The sequence below is a fragment of the Solenopsis invicta genome, chromosome 11 (genome assembly GCF_016802725.1).
Source record: "Solenopsis invicta isolate M01_SB chromosome 11, UNIL_Sinv_3.0, whole genome shotgun sequence".
Lineage (NCBI taxonomy): Eukaryota > Metazoa > Arthropoda > Insecta > Hymenoptera > Formicidae > Solenopsis > Solenopsis invicta.
In genome coordinates, this window is record NC_052674.1 from 424,768 (window position 1) to 445,860 (window position 21,093).

A 21,093-nucleotide genomic window follows, 5' to 3' on the forward strand; every position below is an offset into this window, starting at 1 on the left:
GTACAGACAACCGGCGTTTCTCTATCGCTGTGACGAAGTCGGCCATCTATTAATTATGGACATAGGTTAGGTAGGACAAGCTGAACATTTTACTTATCTTTGAAAGTTTGAATCATATTTGGGAGGCATGCTCTGTGAATATAATATTTCACTTACGAAACTATCCTCACTTATTTCATATTATAATCATTAATAGTCTGTTTGATAATGGGTTTGGTTATTACTAATAAAAATAATGCAGTTGGTAGAAGTGTAAATTACTGGCGTTGCGTTTTGTTTCTTCCACCAGTAAAACCAGTAGACGATCTTAAATAATCCGAAAAGTCATAAAGATTTTCAGATTTAAAATTGCGGACATTTCAACATTAGATGAAGATGAAGAGAAGAAAGAAAAAAAAGAAGGAAAAGAGTTTAAAATTAAAAAATCCATTTTTTAATAATATTAATTATTAATGTAACATTTGTTATAAAAAGTGAATGTTAGAATCTAACCCAGCATTGAGAGAAACATTGCATGAACCTTACATTGAAACATTGTAATATTGTATAGAAGTTACAAAAGATTTCTGCAATGTTACTACAAGCTTGTGGTAACGTCGAAATGTTCGTAATTTTAAACCTGAAAATCTTTATGGGCCAATTTCACAACCTTCAGTTGTTCAACTGAATCGGCTGATTCTTCTATCGGAATTGACCAATCGCATTTGTCGTTAAGTAAAATTAACAAAAAATAACCAATCACGATTGACATTTAACCGGTTAGTTAAGTTAACCGTAGGTTGTGAAACTGGCCCTATGACATTTTGGACTATTTGGGATCGTCTATTGTTTTACTGGTGGAAGAAACGAACCGCATCGCCAGTAATTTTTACTTCTGCCAATTGCATTATTTTTACTAATAATAACCAAACGTATTTTCGAACAGAGAGTGAATCATGTTACTACTGGGATCCACTGGGTTGTCATGCACACTGTTGCCCGTGAACGCGAAACAAGTGAGCTTCGATTATAAGTCGAGCGCACTTTTAAATATGTAATTCTTATAGCTTTCAAATAATGTGATTGAATTTGTCGTGAGAACAATATGATATTAACAACAAGAATACGATCTTAAGAATAAAGTATATTTTGCACAGATTTATTTATTATGATGCAAGTGAACAGTTGTAATTGAAGAGAGCATTTCATACTTAAATGAAAACAAATAGCATTCAAGAATAAAAATATAGGTGAATTGAGAGTTTATTTTTTTATGTGCATTTATTACTATTCTTCATTCATGTGTCGAAATATATTTGCGCTAGCAACATTAGCTAATCAGTTTAAAAAAAATTATATAAATTTTGTAACATTTTACAAATACGACGCTAGTAACGCAGAATATATACATATATAACAATTTAATCATTTTTAATAATTTAATACAATTGTAATTTTGTTAGTCCTAATTTGATTTAGTTAATTACTCAACACATTACTTACTTGTTAATAACAACGACGCTATTCTAACGTGATTTGTTAACATTGTAATGTTTCAGATTATTCGGCCTTGTTTAAGTTATTTTGAGATTGCGCTTTCAAACAAAGAGAGAGAGAGAGGGAGTGGGTGGAAGGGAGAAAGTGGAGTCTCCGCCCGCAGCGATCTCATTGAGATGCGGCTAGGATTCAAAGTTTGCGTAAACGTTTAAAATAGCGTAGCGAGAAGTTTGCACTTGGGCTTATACCCAAGCACGAATTACCTTTCGCTAAGAGCTAATTAAGAGATGGTTCCATTCGGCGGCTCGTCGGGGAGCAACTCTAGCGGAAACAAAATTCACCGACCTAGCAACGTGTCCTGACCCCAGGATTCGAGACGCGAGGATGGCGAACCCTCCGTCGTTCCGCGATATCTATATATACGCCAGGACCAACCTCGAGTAATCGTTACGACGTACCGTAGACAGATAAGAGCATCGGCTGCTTCCGCCTCAATTCCCTTTTCCTTCTCCTCACCATCGTGTCCCTTCGTTTCCCTTATCCGTAACTCCAAAAAGCATACAGTTCTACCGGATTCTCTCTCTCCCTGGAGTCGACTCGGATCTCTAGAGTAGATTCCTAAAGCGGCGGACGATCCTCGATGAACCGTGACCGCTCAAGATTCGGTGAATCTTCGTATTGGATAGCGGAGCAGTGGCGAATTCGATTCACCGAATGTGTACGTGATGTTTATCCGACTTGACTTTTGGACAGACACACCTTCGTGAAACTACGCTATCTGAATGTTTTTTTTTTTTTCTGAAAATTTCTTTTCCTTCCCCGCGGGCGTGTGATTTATTTCGATAACTTCGGATAACACTTGTTCAATTAGGGAAGGGAGAGGGAGGATGTCGTTGCTTTTAAATAAGCTTTTTGAAAGAATTTTTAATTGAATCTAAATTAATGATGTTCGATATTATAAAAATATCGCAAGAGTATATGGTAATTTAGAAAAGATCACTTGACTGAAATATTAACGCGTCAATTTTTGCTACAAGTTATCCTGGATGTAGCAGATGATACACTTGAAAAATTCCTGGCAAGTTTGTTTTCGTGAAACATTTTAATGCAATAATACACGCAACAGCCGATACTTATACCGAAATGTCATTAGTGAAACCATCAAACAGCTATTTCTCGTTTGTTTTACTTTCGCGCGAATGGAAAGATAAGTTGTAGCTTGAACGCTTCGTGGCGCACGAAAGAAACGAAACGGTATGGAAAAGTAGTCGGAAATCGTAAAGTGCTCGACACCTCGATCCTCCTGGACAAATAAGACAGCGCGCAAGAGGATGAGGCGACGACGATGACGACGACGACGACGACGACAACGACGGGAGGGGAGCGGCGCGTCGTTGGACGTGAGACATGTCGGAGTCGACGAGAACTCCGAGATTCGGTCGTCTTCCATTCAGCCTGGGGGAACAAGAGAGAAGAGGACAAGGGGAACAAGAGAGAAGAGGACAAGCGAAACAGAAATGGTAAGAGGGAGAGAGGGAGACGGAGACACATGACGATGTCGGCTGGGGACGTCAGGGGCCGAGGGTGGCAGCTAAATAATAATTCTCACTTAACTAACTCGGTTAACTAGCTTCGCCGCGGCTAATAATAAAGGAGTCGTCGTACGTTGAGCATCGCCTAGCGGTTTGTCGAGTCTCTGGTGGAGGGAGGATGAGTGCGAGAGAGAAGAGAGATGAGGAGAAGAGAGGAGAGAAGAGGAGAAGGAAGGAGAGAGAGAGAGAGGATCGTTTTCAGAGGACAAGGGTGGGAGGAGGAACGTTGAGTGTACGGCCGCGAGCGCGTCGAGGTCTGAAGTCAATTTGTCGGGGAATGCGTTGGGGCAACACGTGTGGCACTCGCAAGACCCTCGTCTTCTTCGTCCCTCTCTGTTTCGTGCGTCCCACGATTAATATGCTGAAAAACCTCCTTGAAATCTAGGCGGGACGCAGAGAGTCATCGTATGGAGTACCCCGAAAAAGGTAATTAAGCGTCCGGCAATTCGGAAACGATTGGGCCAGACACGCAGTCTCCTTTGGAGAAAAGAGACTCCCTTTTTCGAACGCCGAGTAAAGTGATTCGTAGATGTTTCCCGATGACACGATGTTCGAGGTTTTGACCATCGTCAAAAGACATACGTGTCTTTTGGTAAGTAAACCTGGTTAAAAATTGATGTAAATTATTTTCCTTCTTTCCTCTCTAAATAAAGATAAAAATTTGCGAAAGAACTTTATACAAACTACTTTGTAATATATATATGTATACTGCACAAATTTAATAATTCGATAATTGACTTGATATAAAGAGGAAAATTGAATTTTTATACAATTTATCAAGGTAATTATACAGTAAAATACGACATATTTTTGTAACGTCCTATTTTTATAATGGTTCAACTATCATATCACACAGTCGAAGATGCATATTTTTAATTTTGATTTTTCTTATCGAAAGTTATACTTCACAGTAAATTCTTTATTTTCGATATCTTATTCCTATTTTAGATCTTGTTTCGAAGAATAGACAATTAGTCAGAATAATCAGGAATCTCGTCAAAAAAGCAGACTCGCAGTCTGTTCTGGGAGACGGAAAGCCTGAAATGAATGTGAGGGAGATGAATATTCCCGAATTCGTAGAAATTTCTCGTTTTAACAACTACGACATATCTGCTACTATATATTTTTTTACTAGGAACTCATTTATATCAGCACAGCGATAAATTAGACGATCCTTTTTTGCAAATGTATATAAAGCAGCTTCTAAAAACAACCCACATCATTTCCAAACCATTATATTACGATATATCATTTTAATATTTTTCTATAATGTGCATCATCTTTATATATTATTATACATTGTAATTTTTATTTTGTATATTTTTTTCTATATGTATATTTATCAATTAAATATTGCGCGAATTTCTTTTGCTGCAGTATCAATTGTCAAAATTAAATAAATATTCTTTCTGGATTAGTGGATTGTACTTGTATACACTATTAATTGATAACTACGAACATTTATTCGTGTCATTAGACCAGAAGATTGTGGTTCACTCTCTATTAGTATAATATAGAACAACGATAAGAGTTAAAGACTGCAGTGTAGAGTATGACGAAGATTGTTGAGAGAAGACTTTTCTTGAAATTTTTTCATATGAAATATAAAAGGTTTGATGTAAAATATTTGAGAAATAGCTTCTGGTGATAATCGATTTTCTTGGAGACGCAGTGACGGATGAGGAGACAATTAGACGGATATACGATGGGACGAGTCGGCGAGTTGTACGCTTCCTTCTTTTTTTTCCAGTGGTCCAGATTCGAGGATCCGATCAACCTTTCGGTCGTCGGGGTCGCGTCCGCAGCCAGCCACTACGTAGGTATCCACTTATAAACACGACCCTACTTACTCTTTCCGTAGTCCTGGCCTCGTAGGACTCGCGTCAGAGCGGTAAAAGGGTAGATAGATACACGGCACGGTATTAGTAGGTATTAGGTGTTGGCCTGGGAACGATCGCACGTGCTGGTGAGGAATCCCATCCCTCCTGCGAGTTCGGATAATTCTTTAAGTGCTTCCTTTCCCCCCGCTCGCGTCGCCGCCACCCACGACTCTGCCGCTCTTACCCGGGGGCCGATCCTCGGTCTCGACCTCTACTACCCCCGGCTACCCATCAGACCGACGTGCTCGCGGTGCCACTTCAGGATCTATATACGACCCGCTCTCTTTTCTTCTCTTCTTTGTCATCCTCGGTGCCGGGATACTCCCGGCTAGCTTTTAGCAATTTTCCGTATGCACCTACTAATCTCCGCTTCTACGAGAGAGAGAGAGAGAGAGAGAGAGAGAGAGAGAGAGAGACGCCTTAACGTAATGCCGTTAATCTCCTTAGCGATGCGAAAGTTAAGTGGCTTCAGATTGAATGCGCTGTAATGAGTACACGAGAGCGATGTTTCGATATCAGAAGGGAATTACCGGGCTATGTACATTAGATTCGAGATGTAATCTCGAAAACAACTGTAAGCACTCAAATTGTGACAATTGTGCCAAAAGTGGCAATTTCACAAAACAAGTTAACGCAAGTATGCTAAATAAGGCTTATTCGTCGCGTTAAAAATTATTGAAACCATTGTAATTATTGAAACCACGACACCTGTAGCAACTTTATAACTAACGATGTTAAAAAATTGAATTGTCTAATCAAAACGTCATGTCGTAAGCAATTTAATAAATAGTTAATGCCGCTCGATAATGAATAAGAATGTAAGCAGCGTAAATGGCACGATGCAACGTTTGACTTGATTTCCGCTTGAATTTTCCTAGCATCCACGGCGTTTCCGTTAATTTGTCGATCCCTGCGCGTTACACAGCGCGCGTGTTGCATCATAAATAGAGCATTACTACCGCAAATTTGAAACGACGAGTTTCATAATTGCAACGATATTACTACACGCGAGGCTCGTAACTTCCGCAACTGGTCGGAGTCGCGCGAAGCGGTATGCTGTGTGCTCGGTAAATGACATAATTATCCCTGAATGAGTAGTACGCGCGCGGATCGACCCGGTGTAACCTCCAACGCGAATGAGTAAAATTACTTGCATATGGCAAGCCAGTTTTCCGTGTTCGCGTGTTGTCGCGGGATGAACAAAATAATCCCGCCAAGTAGCCTATTTACATGCCGGAATTGTGTTGGCGCGTGTGTACCCGATATAGCGCCAAGTTTGTCGGCAAGGACATCTCGGGAAGCCATTAAAAGGGGTGATGCTAGGGCGCTGCCGCGGGAAAGTCAACGAACCGTTCGAAGATGCCCACGAACATCTGGATGAAATTAAGTCGAGTGGCCCTCTTCCGCAGACACGCTGTCTCCGCTTTGCGTTTCGACAGTTTCGTATTTCTTTATCCTTCTCTCGTTATTTATTTTAAATCCGCGTCGGTTTTCTATTCCGGAAAAGGTAGCAAAGACATGAAAAGGAGAGCGCCTTCGCGCGATACTCTCTCTTAATCGCAAAACACTTAATTGTAACACGATTTATATCAAAATTTTTTAATTGCCATTATTGCTACTAAATGTAAATGTATTTTTAATGAAAAATGTATAAAGAAAATTTCGATTTATAATTCATTTGACAAAAATGATTTGAATTTTTCAATATGATTAAAAATAATACTTTAATTTATTTTAATAATAACTATAATTTTTAATTATTTTAACTCTTTTAAATAACATAGAGCGTAATACATATATTAGGAACTTGTATAGAGAAATGGACTTTGAGAAAAATCTAGGAAATACATATAAGATTAGATTTATATTTCAACAAGTTAATCAATGAGCAAGAAATTAACGAAGCTGTGTTAATCTTCATAGCGTTTAAAAACTTATACATAAAGTTGAAATAGCTGATGCAATTTGTGACACGGGCGCTTTCACAATCGCGTCAAATAACGCGTGACGTACTTTGTCAGCAAGCCCATCAGAGCGACGCAAATAGTAATTTGCTACTAACGAGAGAATTCAAATGACATAATTTATCCAAAAAATTATCACGTATCGAAATATGATTCCATAATGTCTTAATAAAATCGGGATTATAAAATCACGGTTTTTTTCCGCAGCGCGTAAGCGTGAGCGGGAGCGAGAGCGGGAGCGGAGCGGCATTAAAATTCCATCGAGTTATCCGTAGTTTTGATATTCCCGCTCGTTTGCCAGTGCGCAGCATTTCCAGAGGGATTTTTTTTCGTACGTTTCGAGCGCGCGCTGTACAATTAAAACAAAAGCGAGTGCGAGCGCCGGACAAATACGCCCAGGAAAGCGCGGCAGCGGCGACGAGTGTTCGAGGCCTCGACATATTCGCGGCTCTCGCAAAAAAAAAAGGAAAAGAGGAAACAAGAGAGAATCGGCCGTTAACACTGCCGTGGCTGAAGACAATCGTCAGTAGGGAAGTCCGTCGTTTCGCGTCCGGATATTACGCCAATGGTGAACAATGCGCTGTTCGTCGGGAGCAAATGCGGAAAAAAATAAGTGAAAAAGAGAGAACCGGGAGAAATAGGAGAGGAGAGAAAGAGAGAACTGAGTGGAGCGAAACGCGCGGGTGTTTGAAAGCATCAAGCACACCGGCATAGAATTTATAGGTAATTATTTTTCTCGAGCGTGCGGTCCGTTCGCCAGTATCGGGGCTGAAGATGAGGGAGAGGCGGGGAAGGAGGTGTGTAATGGCGAGGCTGCGAATGAACCTCGTCAAGCGAGAATCCGCGTCGAACGGCGACTGCCATTGGGCGTGGAAACTAAAGCCAGATCGTGTCGCGGATGCGGGAGTACATTTTCTACGGGATCGTATACACGGAGAACATAGCGGAGGCCGAGATAGAGCGCGAGGGGCGAGGGCGAGGGAGGAAGAGCACCCCCTGCACACTGACGGTAGGATCGCGGATGGAGGACGAGGAGAAAGCGTCAGAGGAGGCGGCGGTAGCGGCGGCGGCGGCGGCGGCGACGGCGGCGGCGAGACGGAGGAGACGGAAGCGACGGAAAGCGAGGAGGATGCGCGAGGGGTTGGGGGTATATAACGCGACAATTGCCGGATGCGACCGTTCGTGCGAATTGCGCGCGCGGGGAACTTAGGTACCGTGTACGCGAATCTCCGCGAAGAGGATGAAGGCAAGGGGGGATGGAATGATGGGAGGACGAGCGGTGGTAGAGATGAGCGCGCGCGAGGAGGGCTCAAATGCGAACGAGGGTGAGGGGTTGTATAGATACGTCCCTGCGGCGGTGGTTTGTAATATTATGATAACCCTCCCTGCCTGCGCCTAGCTGCTTTCCGCCCTCCTCCTACCCTCTCTCTCTCTCTCTCTCTCTCTCGCTCTCCCTCTCGTTTCCCTCCTACGCGTATACCAGGCGGCCACCCTCTTTCAGCGGCCATGTTGCCGGGAAATATGATTATTGTTATTATTTGCACCCTCCTTCGGTCGTATCCTCCTGACTCCTCACCTCTTCGTAACAGTCCCGTCATCCTACCGGCAACGCGGCTGCCTCTCCGTTCTCTCTTTCTCTCCTTCTCTTCCTCTTTATTCCTCTCTCGCAGCAGTCGGTGTGCCGTGCCATCCTGCGTAATGCTTCGCAGCTCTTTCCCGTACTCCCCTTCTCGTCACGCGGCAATCTCTTTCTCTCTCTCTCTCTCTTTCTCTCTTTCTCACGTCATCCTGCGACTCCATTCTCTCGCAGCCCCGCACAGCACCTCCGTGTGTAGATCTCTCTCTCCGCTGCCGCTGGCCGACGAATTGAGAGGAAACGAACGAGAACAGGGCCGAAGCAACCGCCCGTCAACCGAGACCGCTTTCCTCTCTCTTTCTCATCCCCTTTCGTCTTTCCTCCGCGTGCATCCGCGTCGTCCTCTCTGCGCCACCACCCCCTTTCCTGCGGTCGCCCGGAAAACTTTACAATGCGAGATGCCATCCCTGCCTCGTACTTTTCGGCTCGCTCTTTCTCTATCTGTCTGTCTTCACCATCCTTTGTTTCTCTCTTCATCTTTCCCGTGCTTGCGCGCGGGCCCACTTTTTCCGTCATTCTCGCTTTCTCTTTCGCTCATTGCTCCTCCCCCGCAGCAGCTTTCCGCGCGCGGTTTATTCCAACTCGTCCCTGCGGAAACATTTCATCGACCGCCATTCTCGGCTTTTTTTCCTTCGGGCTTTTTCTCGCCTCCTCGAACTTTTCTCGCGTATCTAATATCAGGGTTATTTTTCAGCCGGTGAAAATCCCTCGTGAAAATTGCCGCCGCGCCATACGCATTAAATACCGCTACTTGCGATCAATATAGGATAGCTTGTATGATTTTATCGCGAGGCGGATAACACGTTGCGCTCGGAGCGTCGCAGTTGTTTCAAAATACGCCTTGTTTAAAAATAAAAATTTCAGAGCTCTATAATTGTACACTACGTCACATTTTAGCATAACTTACCTCATTATCGTGAATGTAAATACTATTAAACAAAATATTGTCTTGTTGCAGTTTGTTTTAACTTTTACTTCTTTAGAAAATACGCAGTTTTTGATACACAGTTTATGTTAATTTTAAATAGCACGCGTCGCGAAAAGTGAATGTGCGCCGCTCACGTTGCAAACCACTGCAATGCCGTGACTTTTCGTGATGCAAGCATGTACGAGTTAATTATCGCACAGTTGAAAAATAAATATACGAGCTTTAGCTTTAGCGCGAGTTGCGTCAGAAATATACCACGCGTTTGAATTTTAAACGCACATTTAGCGCTAAATGTAGCTGTCTAATTCTCATTGCGTTGTCCCATTTCATCTATTTGCATTGCGCTTATGCGATTTTCATATTAAGCACAGAATTTGACACATTTAGTGTTAAACGCACGAAGAAATGGATGAAGCATTTTCAGGAGTAATTTTCAAATTAGAATGTTTGATAAGGAATGTTGTATTATACGTCTCCAAAGTGTAACCTCTCAATATCGTAATTATCAGTGTGAAGAAGGTTAGTTGATAGTTGGTGCCTTTAGAAGAATAGAAGCGGCAGAGTCACTTTGAAGAGAGACGTGTAGCTCGCTATATACATAATTCGTTATAAACTTGCTTAATCGTGTTATTTGAGTCTCTCGTCGTAAACCGCGAGCGTAGATATGTAATAATAAGCGTTGAAGATAATAAGGTGTTCTCGGGAATAGTGTAAAACAAAAGGAAACGTTAAGTGGCTGAGAATCAAGTGAAAATAAAAAAGAGAAAAAACGGAAAAAGGGTAATGCAGAAAAATCAATTTCATCAATTAATCTCCACTCAAAATTATTTCAGGAAAGATGGCGACCGTAACTCGCGAAAATAACATGAGCACTGCGAGTGTAATGCGTTTCTTTAAAAATTTGTACGTTCTTCTAAGTTTTAAACGAATAGAGAGAATAATATTACGTTCCAGAACAATCGCGGTTCTTGTATTCGTAATTCTTTGCAAACATGATTAATATTATTCGCGGTTGAAGAATAGATAGGGAGCAGTGCTACGTTTCAAACAGATGTACCTCGACTACGTAAATTCGTAAAATAATAAAGATCGCGAGGCAATGTTGGAAAACGGAAGAAAAGGGATGAACGAAAGAAAGAAGAATTGGAAGATAGATATCAAGAGGAACAATAGGAGAAAGTGCAAGAATAATGAAAAACGAAAAGATACGATTAAGATAAATAAAAAGAAAGATCAAGAAGAAGAGTCTGAAAACAAAGTGTAATGGAGTTGGTACGTTGATTGTGATAGCGGTAACACATAAACACAATAGGAGAGTGTTCATTAGTTAACTGCCGTTTGTTTCGGGAGCCGCTCGATCGCTGTTAAATCTAGACGAATAGAGCGCAGCGACGCGCTACACGGAGACATAGTTCCTAGTATGAGTAATTCTAGTATGAGTAATTCTCTGTAAACTCGACTAATCGTGTTATTCGAGCCAGCCGAGTCGGGGAGCGGGCACGCGTAGTTATGTAATGGTAGCGTTAAAGCGTTAATAAGGATCGTAGCGGTGCTTGAGAACAGAACGAAGAAACGAAGGAAATACGCGCGGGCGGTGCGCGTCGAAGGTGGTAGGAGGCAGGAAGGAGGGATGAACGGTGGAAAACGGTGAAGGATGAAAGGGAGAGCGCGGGGAAGGAAGTAGAGAGGCGGTTGGTCTTTCGGTCGTGGTAGTCGCGGGAGTCGTGGTAATAAATGGGCAACACGAGCGCTTATAAGGGGTAGGTAATCTAAAGCTTTGGAGGCGGCGGCGGCGGCGGCGGCGGCGGCGGCGGCGGCGGCGGTGGCAGCGGTGGTGGCGCAACGCGGGGAAAGTAAGGGAGAGAGGAGGAGGAAGAGGAGAAGGAGGAAGAGGACGATGAAGAGGTAGTAGGCTAAGCGGGGGTACGACGGGGGTGTAGAACGGCGCGTGTAGGGTGAGAGGGTCTGGTTGGAGGAAAGCATAGCGGAGGAAGGGGTGGATAAGGGTGGTTACGGGCGAGGGTGTGAGATAAGGTATAAGGTGGGTAAGATGGCGGACAATTTGCCGCTCGACTACTCTTGCCCGCACCCCTCCCTGGACGATTCCAACCTCCTATGCTTCCTCCGGTTCCCCCCTTCCGGTCTATGTACCGGGTAATAGATGTTCCTCCTTCACGACCAACGCGGAGACGCTGAACGCGCGCGCAAAAGCGTACACCGTCCTCCTTTATCTCATCCCCGCGCGCTGCGCGACAAGACAGAGGAAGAAGAAGAAGACGAGGGAGGTGGCAGATGCATGAACGTGCGTGACGGTGAGAATTGCGCGTACACGTGAGGCATGTACGTACATACATACATATAGGACCGAGAGTTGCGGCCGCGCGTTTCACCTACACGGAAAACTGCCGCTCTGACGGAGTACAATCGTCGGTGGGTACGCAGGTATTTAAACGTTCTCCACACAGTCATCCGCTGCGCCGCCGCCGTCGCGCTATCCACCCCCGCCACCCCTTTACTTTCACCCCTCGCTTCTCCCCCGCCGGCGTCGGCGTCCCCTAGTCGGCAGACCGCACCAGCGTGCTCTCTCTTAGCATTCCATCCGCCATCTTCTCACTTAATAAAATAATTACCCCGGGCCAATTAAGCGTTCCCCTCTACGCTCGTTCCTTTATGTGGCACCCCCGTGCGCGTTCTCCGCATAGACGGCGCGCGGCCTTCGCCGATATAATAATGTGGCGCGTTATTTCAACGTTTATTCGTTATCGCTTTGCATGCCCATGCAAATCTTAAGGTATGTCGGCTAATTGGCACGTTATATCTATGCGCGTCCGCGCGACTAAACTTCACTCTCATTATTACCCTGTTGTAGTTACACTCGCTTTTTCATCGTGCACCTTTGCACACTGTAATTTTAAGGATATGACCAAAATTCCAATGAAATTAAATCGCTTATTTTTTTATACATAAAAATTACCAAATTTATTTGTTAAAAGTCTACACACAGCAGATATTCGTGGGAAATATGAATATACAATAATTGTCTCTTTAGATTTAATATCTGTAATGTTTTTAAGATATATTAATTTCTTCGCAAGTCAAGATAAATATTAAAAATAGATTTTTTTTCAAAAATTTAGTTACTTAATCTATAATAAAATTAACATCTGCTTGTCTTCTTTTTTCAGTAAAAATGCAGTTAAAGAGATGCATCTTGTTGTATTACTACCCAATTTGATTAAATATATACGGAAACATTAAACTCTATTGTAATTTTTTTTACAAAAAATGTATTTAAAAAATTTTAAAAGATTATATTACAGCGTGTATTATAAATATATATATACATATAGTACAGAACATTTCAGCAATATTACAACATTGTAATTTTTCAGCAATATTGCAAAAATGTTGAAAATAATACTGCAACATTGCTGGAATATTCTGTGCTGTATGGATATACACTTCTCAAATCTGCAGCGGTGAACTCTCTTGATTATTCTTGAAGCTTACAGTCGTCTATTTTGATTTTACTAAGCAATACCTACCTTACTTTCCAACGATGAGATGACATTGGTTAGAGCTACGTGAGAAATGAGTTAAAAGATGGCGCCACTACGAATCTCAATGGGTGCATTCACTGCTGCGTTTACTTTGCTGAGCGGCTAAGTAGCAATTTCATGTGATTGGTTGGATCTAAAGGTAAGAACCAATCACACTCAACTGCTACTTTGCCGCTATGAGCGATCGTACTACCGTAGTACTGCACCCAGTGTAGTTCAATCTGATCCAAGATGTCTGTTGCGGCATTGACACGTCGCGTTTTCGGTCAACAAATACCCAATTTCGTCGGTTTAACGGTCTCGGTGTTGTCCCAAGTGCCAAAAAGGTGCAAATGGAAACTCGTGAAGCTACCACAACCGGGCACTGGCAAAGCTTTTCGACGTATCGTACATTATAAGGACCAATACACGGTGGAACCTTTACAGGTTACGAATCTAGCAGGCAGGGATCCTGTTACAGGTACGTGAGAATACCGTTATTTTAGTATTGTTCTTTTTGATTCTTCTTCTCAGATCGTATATGCGAGTAGTGTCTTACTAGTAGTTTTTTTTTTACAAATTAATAATATTCAACATTATACACTCTGAAAAAGTAAGTCTCCGACCTCTGCTGACAAAAGTAGAAAACTACTAGAAGATAACGCAGATAACTTACATATCGACTTAAATTAGGCACAATTTATTTCATGTTGATGAAGATTTGATGTATTACGGACCAGGAATCGGCGTATACGCGTAAAATATAAATAATCATTACATGCATACAATGTAAACTATATAAATTATATTTTACGTGTCCTTTATGTAAACAATAATCCACGAATCATTGAAGATTCAGAATTGATCAGAAACATAATGCAAAAATGATAAAATTTTTAAATGCATGACACCATCCTGTTACGAACGCGTAAAATACATGTATAATTATAAGATACAATTTTGATTAGAACGTTTTATACAATTTATAGATGGAACAGTTGTTCGTATTTAACAGATATTGCGAGAGAGAAGATAATTTTCGAATTAAAATTAATCTTTATCCAATATCGATATCTGCTTGAGATAAATATTTTCTTCAAAAATGTGTCATTTGTGAATACATTTCATGCTGAGCATTTATTTGAGCATTTTATTTGAAGCTAGATGAAATCTAACGCCCTTAGGAAAATAAATCGGTTTTGTGTTACTGAAACAGGCAGACTAGTAGCCAAAGGTATCGGGGGTGGCATAAAGCACAAGTTTCATTGGATCAAGTGGATCAGGGATGGACCCAAGGATCTTAATGAACCGCCAAAAGAAGAGAAAGTCCTAGAGGTCTTTAAGGACGGTTGTAGAACGAGTTTTGTCGCGTTAGTCGGTACCGGTCGCGAACTCAAATACATTTTAGCTACGGAGAACATGAAGCCGGGCGACATAATACGTACTCATCAGGGAATACCACGTAATCCTGTGAGACCCTCGGAGGGAGACGCCTATCCTCTCGGTGCCTTACCCACGGGAACTCAGGTTCATTGTGTAGAAAAATTTCCGGGACTAGGTGGATTCTTAATTCACTCTGCCGGCACTGTCGGAACGATAACGAAGCGAGAGGAGGATCGCGTGGTAGTACAGATGCCTAGCAAGAAGCTTTTTAGCCTTCACGAGACGTGCATGGCTACGGTTGGTCGATTGTCGAATATCGAACACGATTCCACACCGATTGGTAGCGCGCAGAAAAATCGGGAATTGGGAAATCGACCCAGGAGTGGTTTGTGGCAACGCAAAACTGGTAGATTCGGCCGTAAAATCAAACCACCTCCTCGTGTACAGCGTGTTGGCGATCCAAAATACGCACCACCTGAAATACTAGTTTTGAATACCAGTCACAATGCTTGAGCTACTTGATGAATACATTGCCGTAGGTTAAGGTATAGTATAATAAATGCTCCTTTCAAACACTTAACTTTGAATTTTATTGTCTTCGTTACCTTTTCTCACTTAACGAGAGAAAACATTTTGAGATCTCTCAAGTTTTAATATAGTCGTTATATGTACACAAACCGAAGAAGGAGAGATATGCATGCATTTGTTTGGACGTATAGTTCAGAGACTCGTGTCCGAATCGTAATCAGGATGCTTTGTTACCTTATGAAACTTGGGAAATGTAAAAATCTAATTTTCAGATATTTTTTTGTTTGAGAACATTAAGGTACTTTAATGGAATTAAAAAAATTGCCGTGTAAGCGGTTAAACAAAACAAAAAAAAAACAGATTTAAATCAGAATATAAGAAAAATCAAAGAATTTTTTCAAGATTTAAATAGACACCCTGATACAATAGTTTTTACAAATTTTGATTTCACAATTGTAACCATCGATTATAGAAGTGTAAATACCAACAAGAACGAATCGCTACAATCATTAGAAGTCTGCGATAATAACATGTGCTTTCGAATATTTTATTCGGGAATGTTTCGTGTATACCTGAGTTTCAAGAGTAGGCCGTGGACCGGTAAAAAATTTCAAGTACGGTACTCTGTTTCATTTAAAGGCCCTTATTGTAGTATACGGTCTTCAGACTGGCATCGTGCGATCGTATCTGCTCTTGTACGTCAGATTCCAATTGATTTACCGAGGTAGGAACACGTTGTGCGAAAAGAGCGCAGCAGAGTGGCGTCGCAAAAGTGAGACACACTCCGCAAATGATAACCTGAATTGGTCCGGCAGCCCATTTCGCATTACGTAACAATTGTCTTCGATCTAAATAATTCATTACTATCGGCGCCAATACTGTAACAATAAGATAAAATGTTCACCATTGCATCATCTATAAATCTTAATAAATGATACTTGTATCGATTTTAACTAATTGTTTTAAATGAGATATCTATTTAGAAAAAAAATGTAAAATTATATAAATAGTTGATATACTAATATAGTTATTTATGTAATATTTTGCTTACGAATAATACGTCATTCTATACTTGTAAAAATATGAATATAGAAAAAGATTTCATTTCATTAATTGTTAATTAATGTTAGTGTAATCGATTTTCAGCGACAAATTTATTAAAAGACTCGAGGTAAAAATTAATGAAATAAGAATAACAACGAAACCTACTCATACTCGGAGAGGCCATAAGTATTCGCGACAATGTCACAGTCGTGATCGCTTGTTTAGCTGCCCGTTTACTGTGGCCGACTTTTGTGCCGTCCTCGGTTTGTAATTCAATACCATTTTGGAGTTCAGTGACCCTCATGAGAGGGATGTTAACACAATTGGCCGCCGCAACTGCCGCCAATGGTACTAATCGGCCTGCCAGCGGCGGTCCACGTTGAGCGAGACGGTTCAGGGTCAACGCTGTTATCACGGCGCCTCCCGTAGCGCCGACGTAACTTTGCGCTAACGTTTCCGTTGGAATTGGACTCGAACCGCTACGGTTCGTGTAATTCACTATAGCGTTGAATGACTGATTGATCCATTGCCAGAAAATTACAGCCGGCGTCGATCTACGAGATAATTTTGTAAATAATGCATCGCGATATGACATAGGTTTCTAACAATTATACTACCGGAGTATCTAATCTCTTCAACGTCTTCTTAAATAACAATTTTGCTATTTAGTATCGTTCCTTAAATGACGAACGATTCTATACTTTGCTTGAGATTGAGAAATAACTGTTTTTTAAATAGGTTTTTGCCTATCTGCTTTTGTTCAAAGTTTTGATTATTTTGATAAATATTAAATAGAGAAATGTAATTATCCAAACATCCAAACTATTTTTCAATATAGAGGTACAATTTGAAACATTATTGCACTCAAAAACTGTTTAATACGTTGTAATAAAATATTTAAAGTTATAACAATTGAATGTTTTTTTATCGCGTTAGCACGAGAAGTTTTCGTTTTAACAATTTAATTTTAATTACGTACTTGTAAAATGTCATCATACAGCCGGTTATTGTCATGTTCATGGGAACTTGCGCGCTCATACGGCCTATTAACAGCATCTTCTCGCCGGTGTCAGGATGATAAGCGCTGTCGTAAAGATATTTGCATCTCCATAATTCATTTTCGGTGATTCCTTGTTTTTCTAGGCCCTCGCCCTGTCTGCGACAACATCAAAATTATAGATTGCTATTTCGTATTTATAAAATACGAATAAAAAGATTTTTTGGTCACATTAATATAAAAGTGAAAGGTATAATTTATAAAAAATGATGATTTGTAAAATGTAAAATAGTGAAGCTATACGATTGAATATACTTGTGCTAGACGGAATTGCTTGACTGCAATTTTTTTCCGATAAAGTTAAACGCACGATAAGCATGCCAAAATCAGCAATATTTAAAACTTCAACTCAAGGCATAAATAGAATGCGATTGCGACATTATACATGATATTAACACATATATTCTTTATGTGTGTGATATGGCATATGACGCCATCGTGTCGGTTATACATATATTCCAACTGAGCAAAAGGAAGAGAAAAACTAATTATAGCAACAACTACCTGTACTTTGTGATGACATTACGCGCGTGTTCAAGCTGTTGGCTCGTGGCGAAGACATTGAGCGGGTTTGTTACCGTCAAGAAGTGCAATGCCCTTCCTTGGTAAGTGCTTTGATCCCAGTATGGTTTATCAATATCTATTTTTTTCGGCACGCTATCTTGTGCTCCGATTTCCTTTCTTTCCGACATCTCTTTTCTTCTAATGGCCTTGAGCCTTCTCGACTGTACTTTTCCCCACCCACGTTCACCCGCTTTTTCCCACTTCACTGTCAAGACGATACGTTAGCGAATCGTCGTCGCCCTTTAGTTACACCTGTACACCTGCTGGGAGCTCGTCAGCCTCCAGAGAGCCGACATACGTGACGTCTTACGTCGTTTACGAGACAGGCTGATCACCCAGCTCCCCGTCGACTGACCCGCTCCAGAGTCCAACCGCTCAATCTCCTCTCTCTTTTTATTATGCTCCGCTTCCACACGCTTAGCGCCGTTTCTTCCTCTCTACTCCCCTTGTTCGATCCATCAGCTATGCCGCTGGCTGGTGACTTTGCCTTTGCCGACTCTCATCGATAAGGCTTGATGCGTGCGCACAAACGTCCAGCAGTATCTGCGTTTGGCGGATTCGCCACGAGATGGTGGCACACAGAGAGATTCTTCGTACAAATTGATCAAAACTTATAATTGATTGAAGATATTAATATTCGTGATATTAATTAATTTCATAGTTAAACATGGGAAAAACTGGATAATATTTGATAAGTTTGATATAATAGTGTATGTAATAAAAAGAAAAGAGACGACGAGAGAGAGATTATTGCATTAATCTTATAAATATTATTTTACTGGTATTGTACTAATATTATTTTAATATTACATGTCAAGTTTCTTGCAAGAGTGTGATAATTTATCGAATTTCATGATAAAAGAACAGAGAAACACGTGATTAGGAATGTGTATAAAATACAAATTAAAACATAAAATTTGAGTTTGAGTTCCTAATTTATTAATTTATGAATATAGTTTATATTGTCGAATAAAATGCTCATCATAAATATAGGGATAGTAACAGCAAAGCACCGGCTTTAACGATATTTGCATAAGTCAAGTTCATAGCCTAGCATCTTGTTATTTAATCATAAGTGTATGAATGTATTTCTGATTTTTAAATAATTGATAATTCAATTGATAAATCAACTTTTTCTTATTGAAAATATAATTTCTATATTTTAGATAGAATTTATAATTTTCTTATAAAAATTTTTTGTAATTTTATTACATATTTTATTATATACATAGCATGCATATACATTATTAATATCCGTAATTATTTTTATAAATATCATTATAATATTTTTATAACACAAATAAGTATTGCATAAAACGAATGAGCATTGTCATTGTTTGACTTTTCGGTATGCTTTAATTTTTAGATAGCGCATTTGATCGTAAATGAGCTTTTTGGGACAAAAAATTTGCTTTTGAGGTGATAATACCGCTAAGTGATTTTAGTTAATTGCATAGTTGTGATAATAAAGAAACCTTTCACTGTTATGAGTATCTTTTTATAAGAATAAGATCACGTTTCGATCAAATATATATGAATATAATTTTATACAAGATTACATTAACGTTATTTTCTTTTAATTTAATTGGCCATTGCTATTATAAATGATTAATAATCAAGTTCATACATGTTCTATGTTTAACGTTTCAATGATGGTAGTATGTAATCATTTATTTAATAATGCTAATTAAATAGTGTTCTACTGAAATAGTGACTACTTGTTGTTAGTGGAATTGATGACCTCTAATCTAATGGAACTTACACCAATAATTTTACAAATAACATATTACTAATAATAGTTTTCAAAATAGATTAATATTTACTTTTTTTTTTATTTATATTATTAATTCTACAATTAAATGTCTTATTAGAGCTTTTAAAAAAAGGTATGCTTGTGTGTAAAAATCTATTTGATATGCAATGCTAATGTAATATTCTATTTCGCTTGCGTTCTCGTTCCATTATCAATGAATATTATAGCGGGGGAGGAGAGAGGAAGGGGGAGGGACTCGATTATAAATATTCCTATATATATTCTTATGTTCGAGAATTAAATACTTCTATGTAAATATCTGACACTGATCTAGAAACCAATATTTTGTATTGAAAAACAAGAAAAGAAAATCTGTGTCAACTTTGACTAAAATGAATAAAGTATAGAAAGATCAAACGTACAACGTGGTGTAATCTCTTAAATTGTATAGAATTATACCCAACCATTATCATGTAAATCTGGTATTGATACGATAGTTACGTTTCTTTATTTATTAGCGAGGGCACTGTGTCAATCGCTAATGTCAATCGTTAGATTATGTGACTTTAAGCTATTATTTGACATATTTTCGACGTTATATGTTTCAACAAATTCGCGATTATTCAACTATTTATCATAATATATAGTTTAATTTAATTTTAATAACGTAATTTATTATCCTTCTATCTTTACTTAAATTATTATTTGATACATTATTTGATGCTACTTTTGTCTGATGTGTTATTTTTATTTAGAACATTCGAAACTACATATAATTATGATACAATAATTGTGAACCAATAAGTTTAAAAATTTTAAGACATTTTTTCTTAAAATTTTTGATATAATGCGATAACAATATTTAATGTTGATACTTTATTATTATTTTGTAATTAAAAAATAACTAATTTTTCTTTTAAAAAAATAGGTCAGACATGATTGCGATGTTTTAGTTTTTAACGAATCAATATCTGCGAGATAGACCGAGCCGTTGAATCATATAATCCTATCAGCACTAATTAAATGCGGTGATCGCAATCAAATCACACCTTCAATAGCCAAAATGCAAAAAATTTTTTTCACAAAATCAACGTGCTTCATACTTAAAAAATATGAATTTTGCAAAATTTAAATTATTGATGTTGATGCAAATTATATAAACTTTTAATTTAACTTGTAATTGTTATGACTTTTATTTTAATTGAGATGTATATATTGCATGTATGAAATACATACGATCGAGGAATGTAATTTAATCATACATATATGTAGCTAATCCATATTTCAGTTTAAAAGACGAATCTACTAATTTCTTTACAACAAAATACAATTTAATGTCCGCATGGCTCTAATTCATTCAACGTGTGTATGTTACATATTTTTTCACTATAAAATGGAATGCAGGACGACTAATATTTTATGAGAAGTATAAATATTAAGAAAAGACGTATTCATGATTAAATGGTCGTATACCGACGTATTTAAGAAAATAAATAATCAATTTGCCACAAAACTATTCTATATGCTTAATTTATTATGTTTTATAGCGGCTTGTTAGAGCAAAATTTATTTTTATGCCATTAACAAGAAATGTAGGAAAATGCTTGATGAAATAATATGCGTTAATGCGATAATTGACCGGGTGATAATTTGCGACACGACGTTTAGTTAGCACTGGGTGAATTGTCTTCACACATAACTATTCTGCTCTAATGCTCGTTTTCTCTCCGTGTCACGTTTAATACCACG

At 39.3% G+C, this 21,093-nt stretch overlaps 2 protein-coding genes and 1 long non-coding RNA gene across 3 annotated transcripts in view; 2 read left to right on the plus strand and 1 right to left on the minus strand.

The window, feature by feature from the left end:
- Positions 1 to 2,963, plus strand: part of LOC113004086 — a 42,642-nt gene extending 39,679 nt beyond the window's left edge. Inside the window, exon 3 of the long non-coding RNA XR_003268828.2 lies at positions 1,539 to 2,963. This is a non-coding gene — a long non-coding RNA (uncharacterized LOC113004086). The remainder of the gene's footprint in view (positions 1 to 1,538) is intronic.
- A 10,262-nt stretch (positions 2,964 to 13,225) lies between these two features.
- Positions 13,226 to 14,978, plus strand: LOC105198801 (39S ribosomal protein L2, mitochondrial). Its single transcript, XM_011165640.3, has 2 exons — positions 13,226 to 13,496; positions 14,232 to 14,978. The coding sequence occupies exons 1-2, from the start codon at positions 13,268 to 13,270 to the stop codon at positions 14,909 to 14,911; spliced, it is 909 nt and encodes a 302-aa protein (XP_011163942.1). The 5' UTR covers positions 13,226 to 13,267; the 3' UTR covers positions 14,912 to 14,978.
- Positions 14,970 to 18,084, minus strand: LOC105198800 (sideroflexin-1). Its single transcript, XM_011165639.3, has 4 exons — positions 17,532 to 18,084; positions 16,950 to 17,126; positions 16,136 to 16,524; positions 14,970 to 15,804 (listed from the first exon to the last, which is right to left on the minus strand). Exons 1-4 carry the CDS (start codon positions 17,717 to 17,719, stop codon positions 15,560 to 15,562), a joined length of 999 nt encoding a protein of 332 aa, XP_011163941.1. The 5' UTR covers positions 17,720 to 18,084; the 3' UTR covers positions 14,970 to 15,559.
- Between the last annotated feature and the right edge of the window lie 3,009 nt (positions 18,085 to 21,093).

Bases quoted from the DNA above. Each gene is read 5' to 3' on its own strand.
- LOC105198801 (XM_011165640.3), top strand. From the start codon at position 13,268: ATGTCTGTTGCGGCATTGACACGTCGCGTTTTCGGTCAACAAATACCC. The intron at 13,497-14,231 runs GTACGTGAGAAT...TTACTGAAACAG, and splicing joins AGGCAGGGATCCTGTTACAG to GCAGACTAGTAGCCAAAGGT.
- LOC105198800 (XM_011165639.3), bottom strand. From the start codon at position 17,719: ATGTCGGAAAGAAAGGAAATCGGAGCACAAGATAGCGTGCCGAAAAAA. The intron at 17,127-17,531 runs GTAGTTGTTGCT...ATGTTGTCGCAG, and splicing joins AATGTCATCACAAAGTACAG to ACAGGGCGAGGGCCTAGAAA. The intron at 16,525-16,949 runs GTACGTAATTAA...ATTATCTCGTAG, and splicing joins TGTATGATGACATTTTACAA to ATCGACGCCGGCTGTAATTT.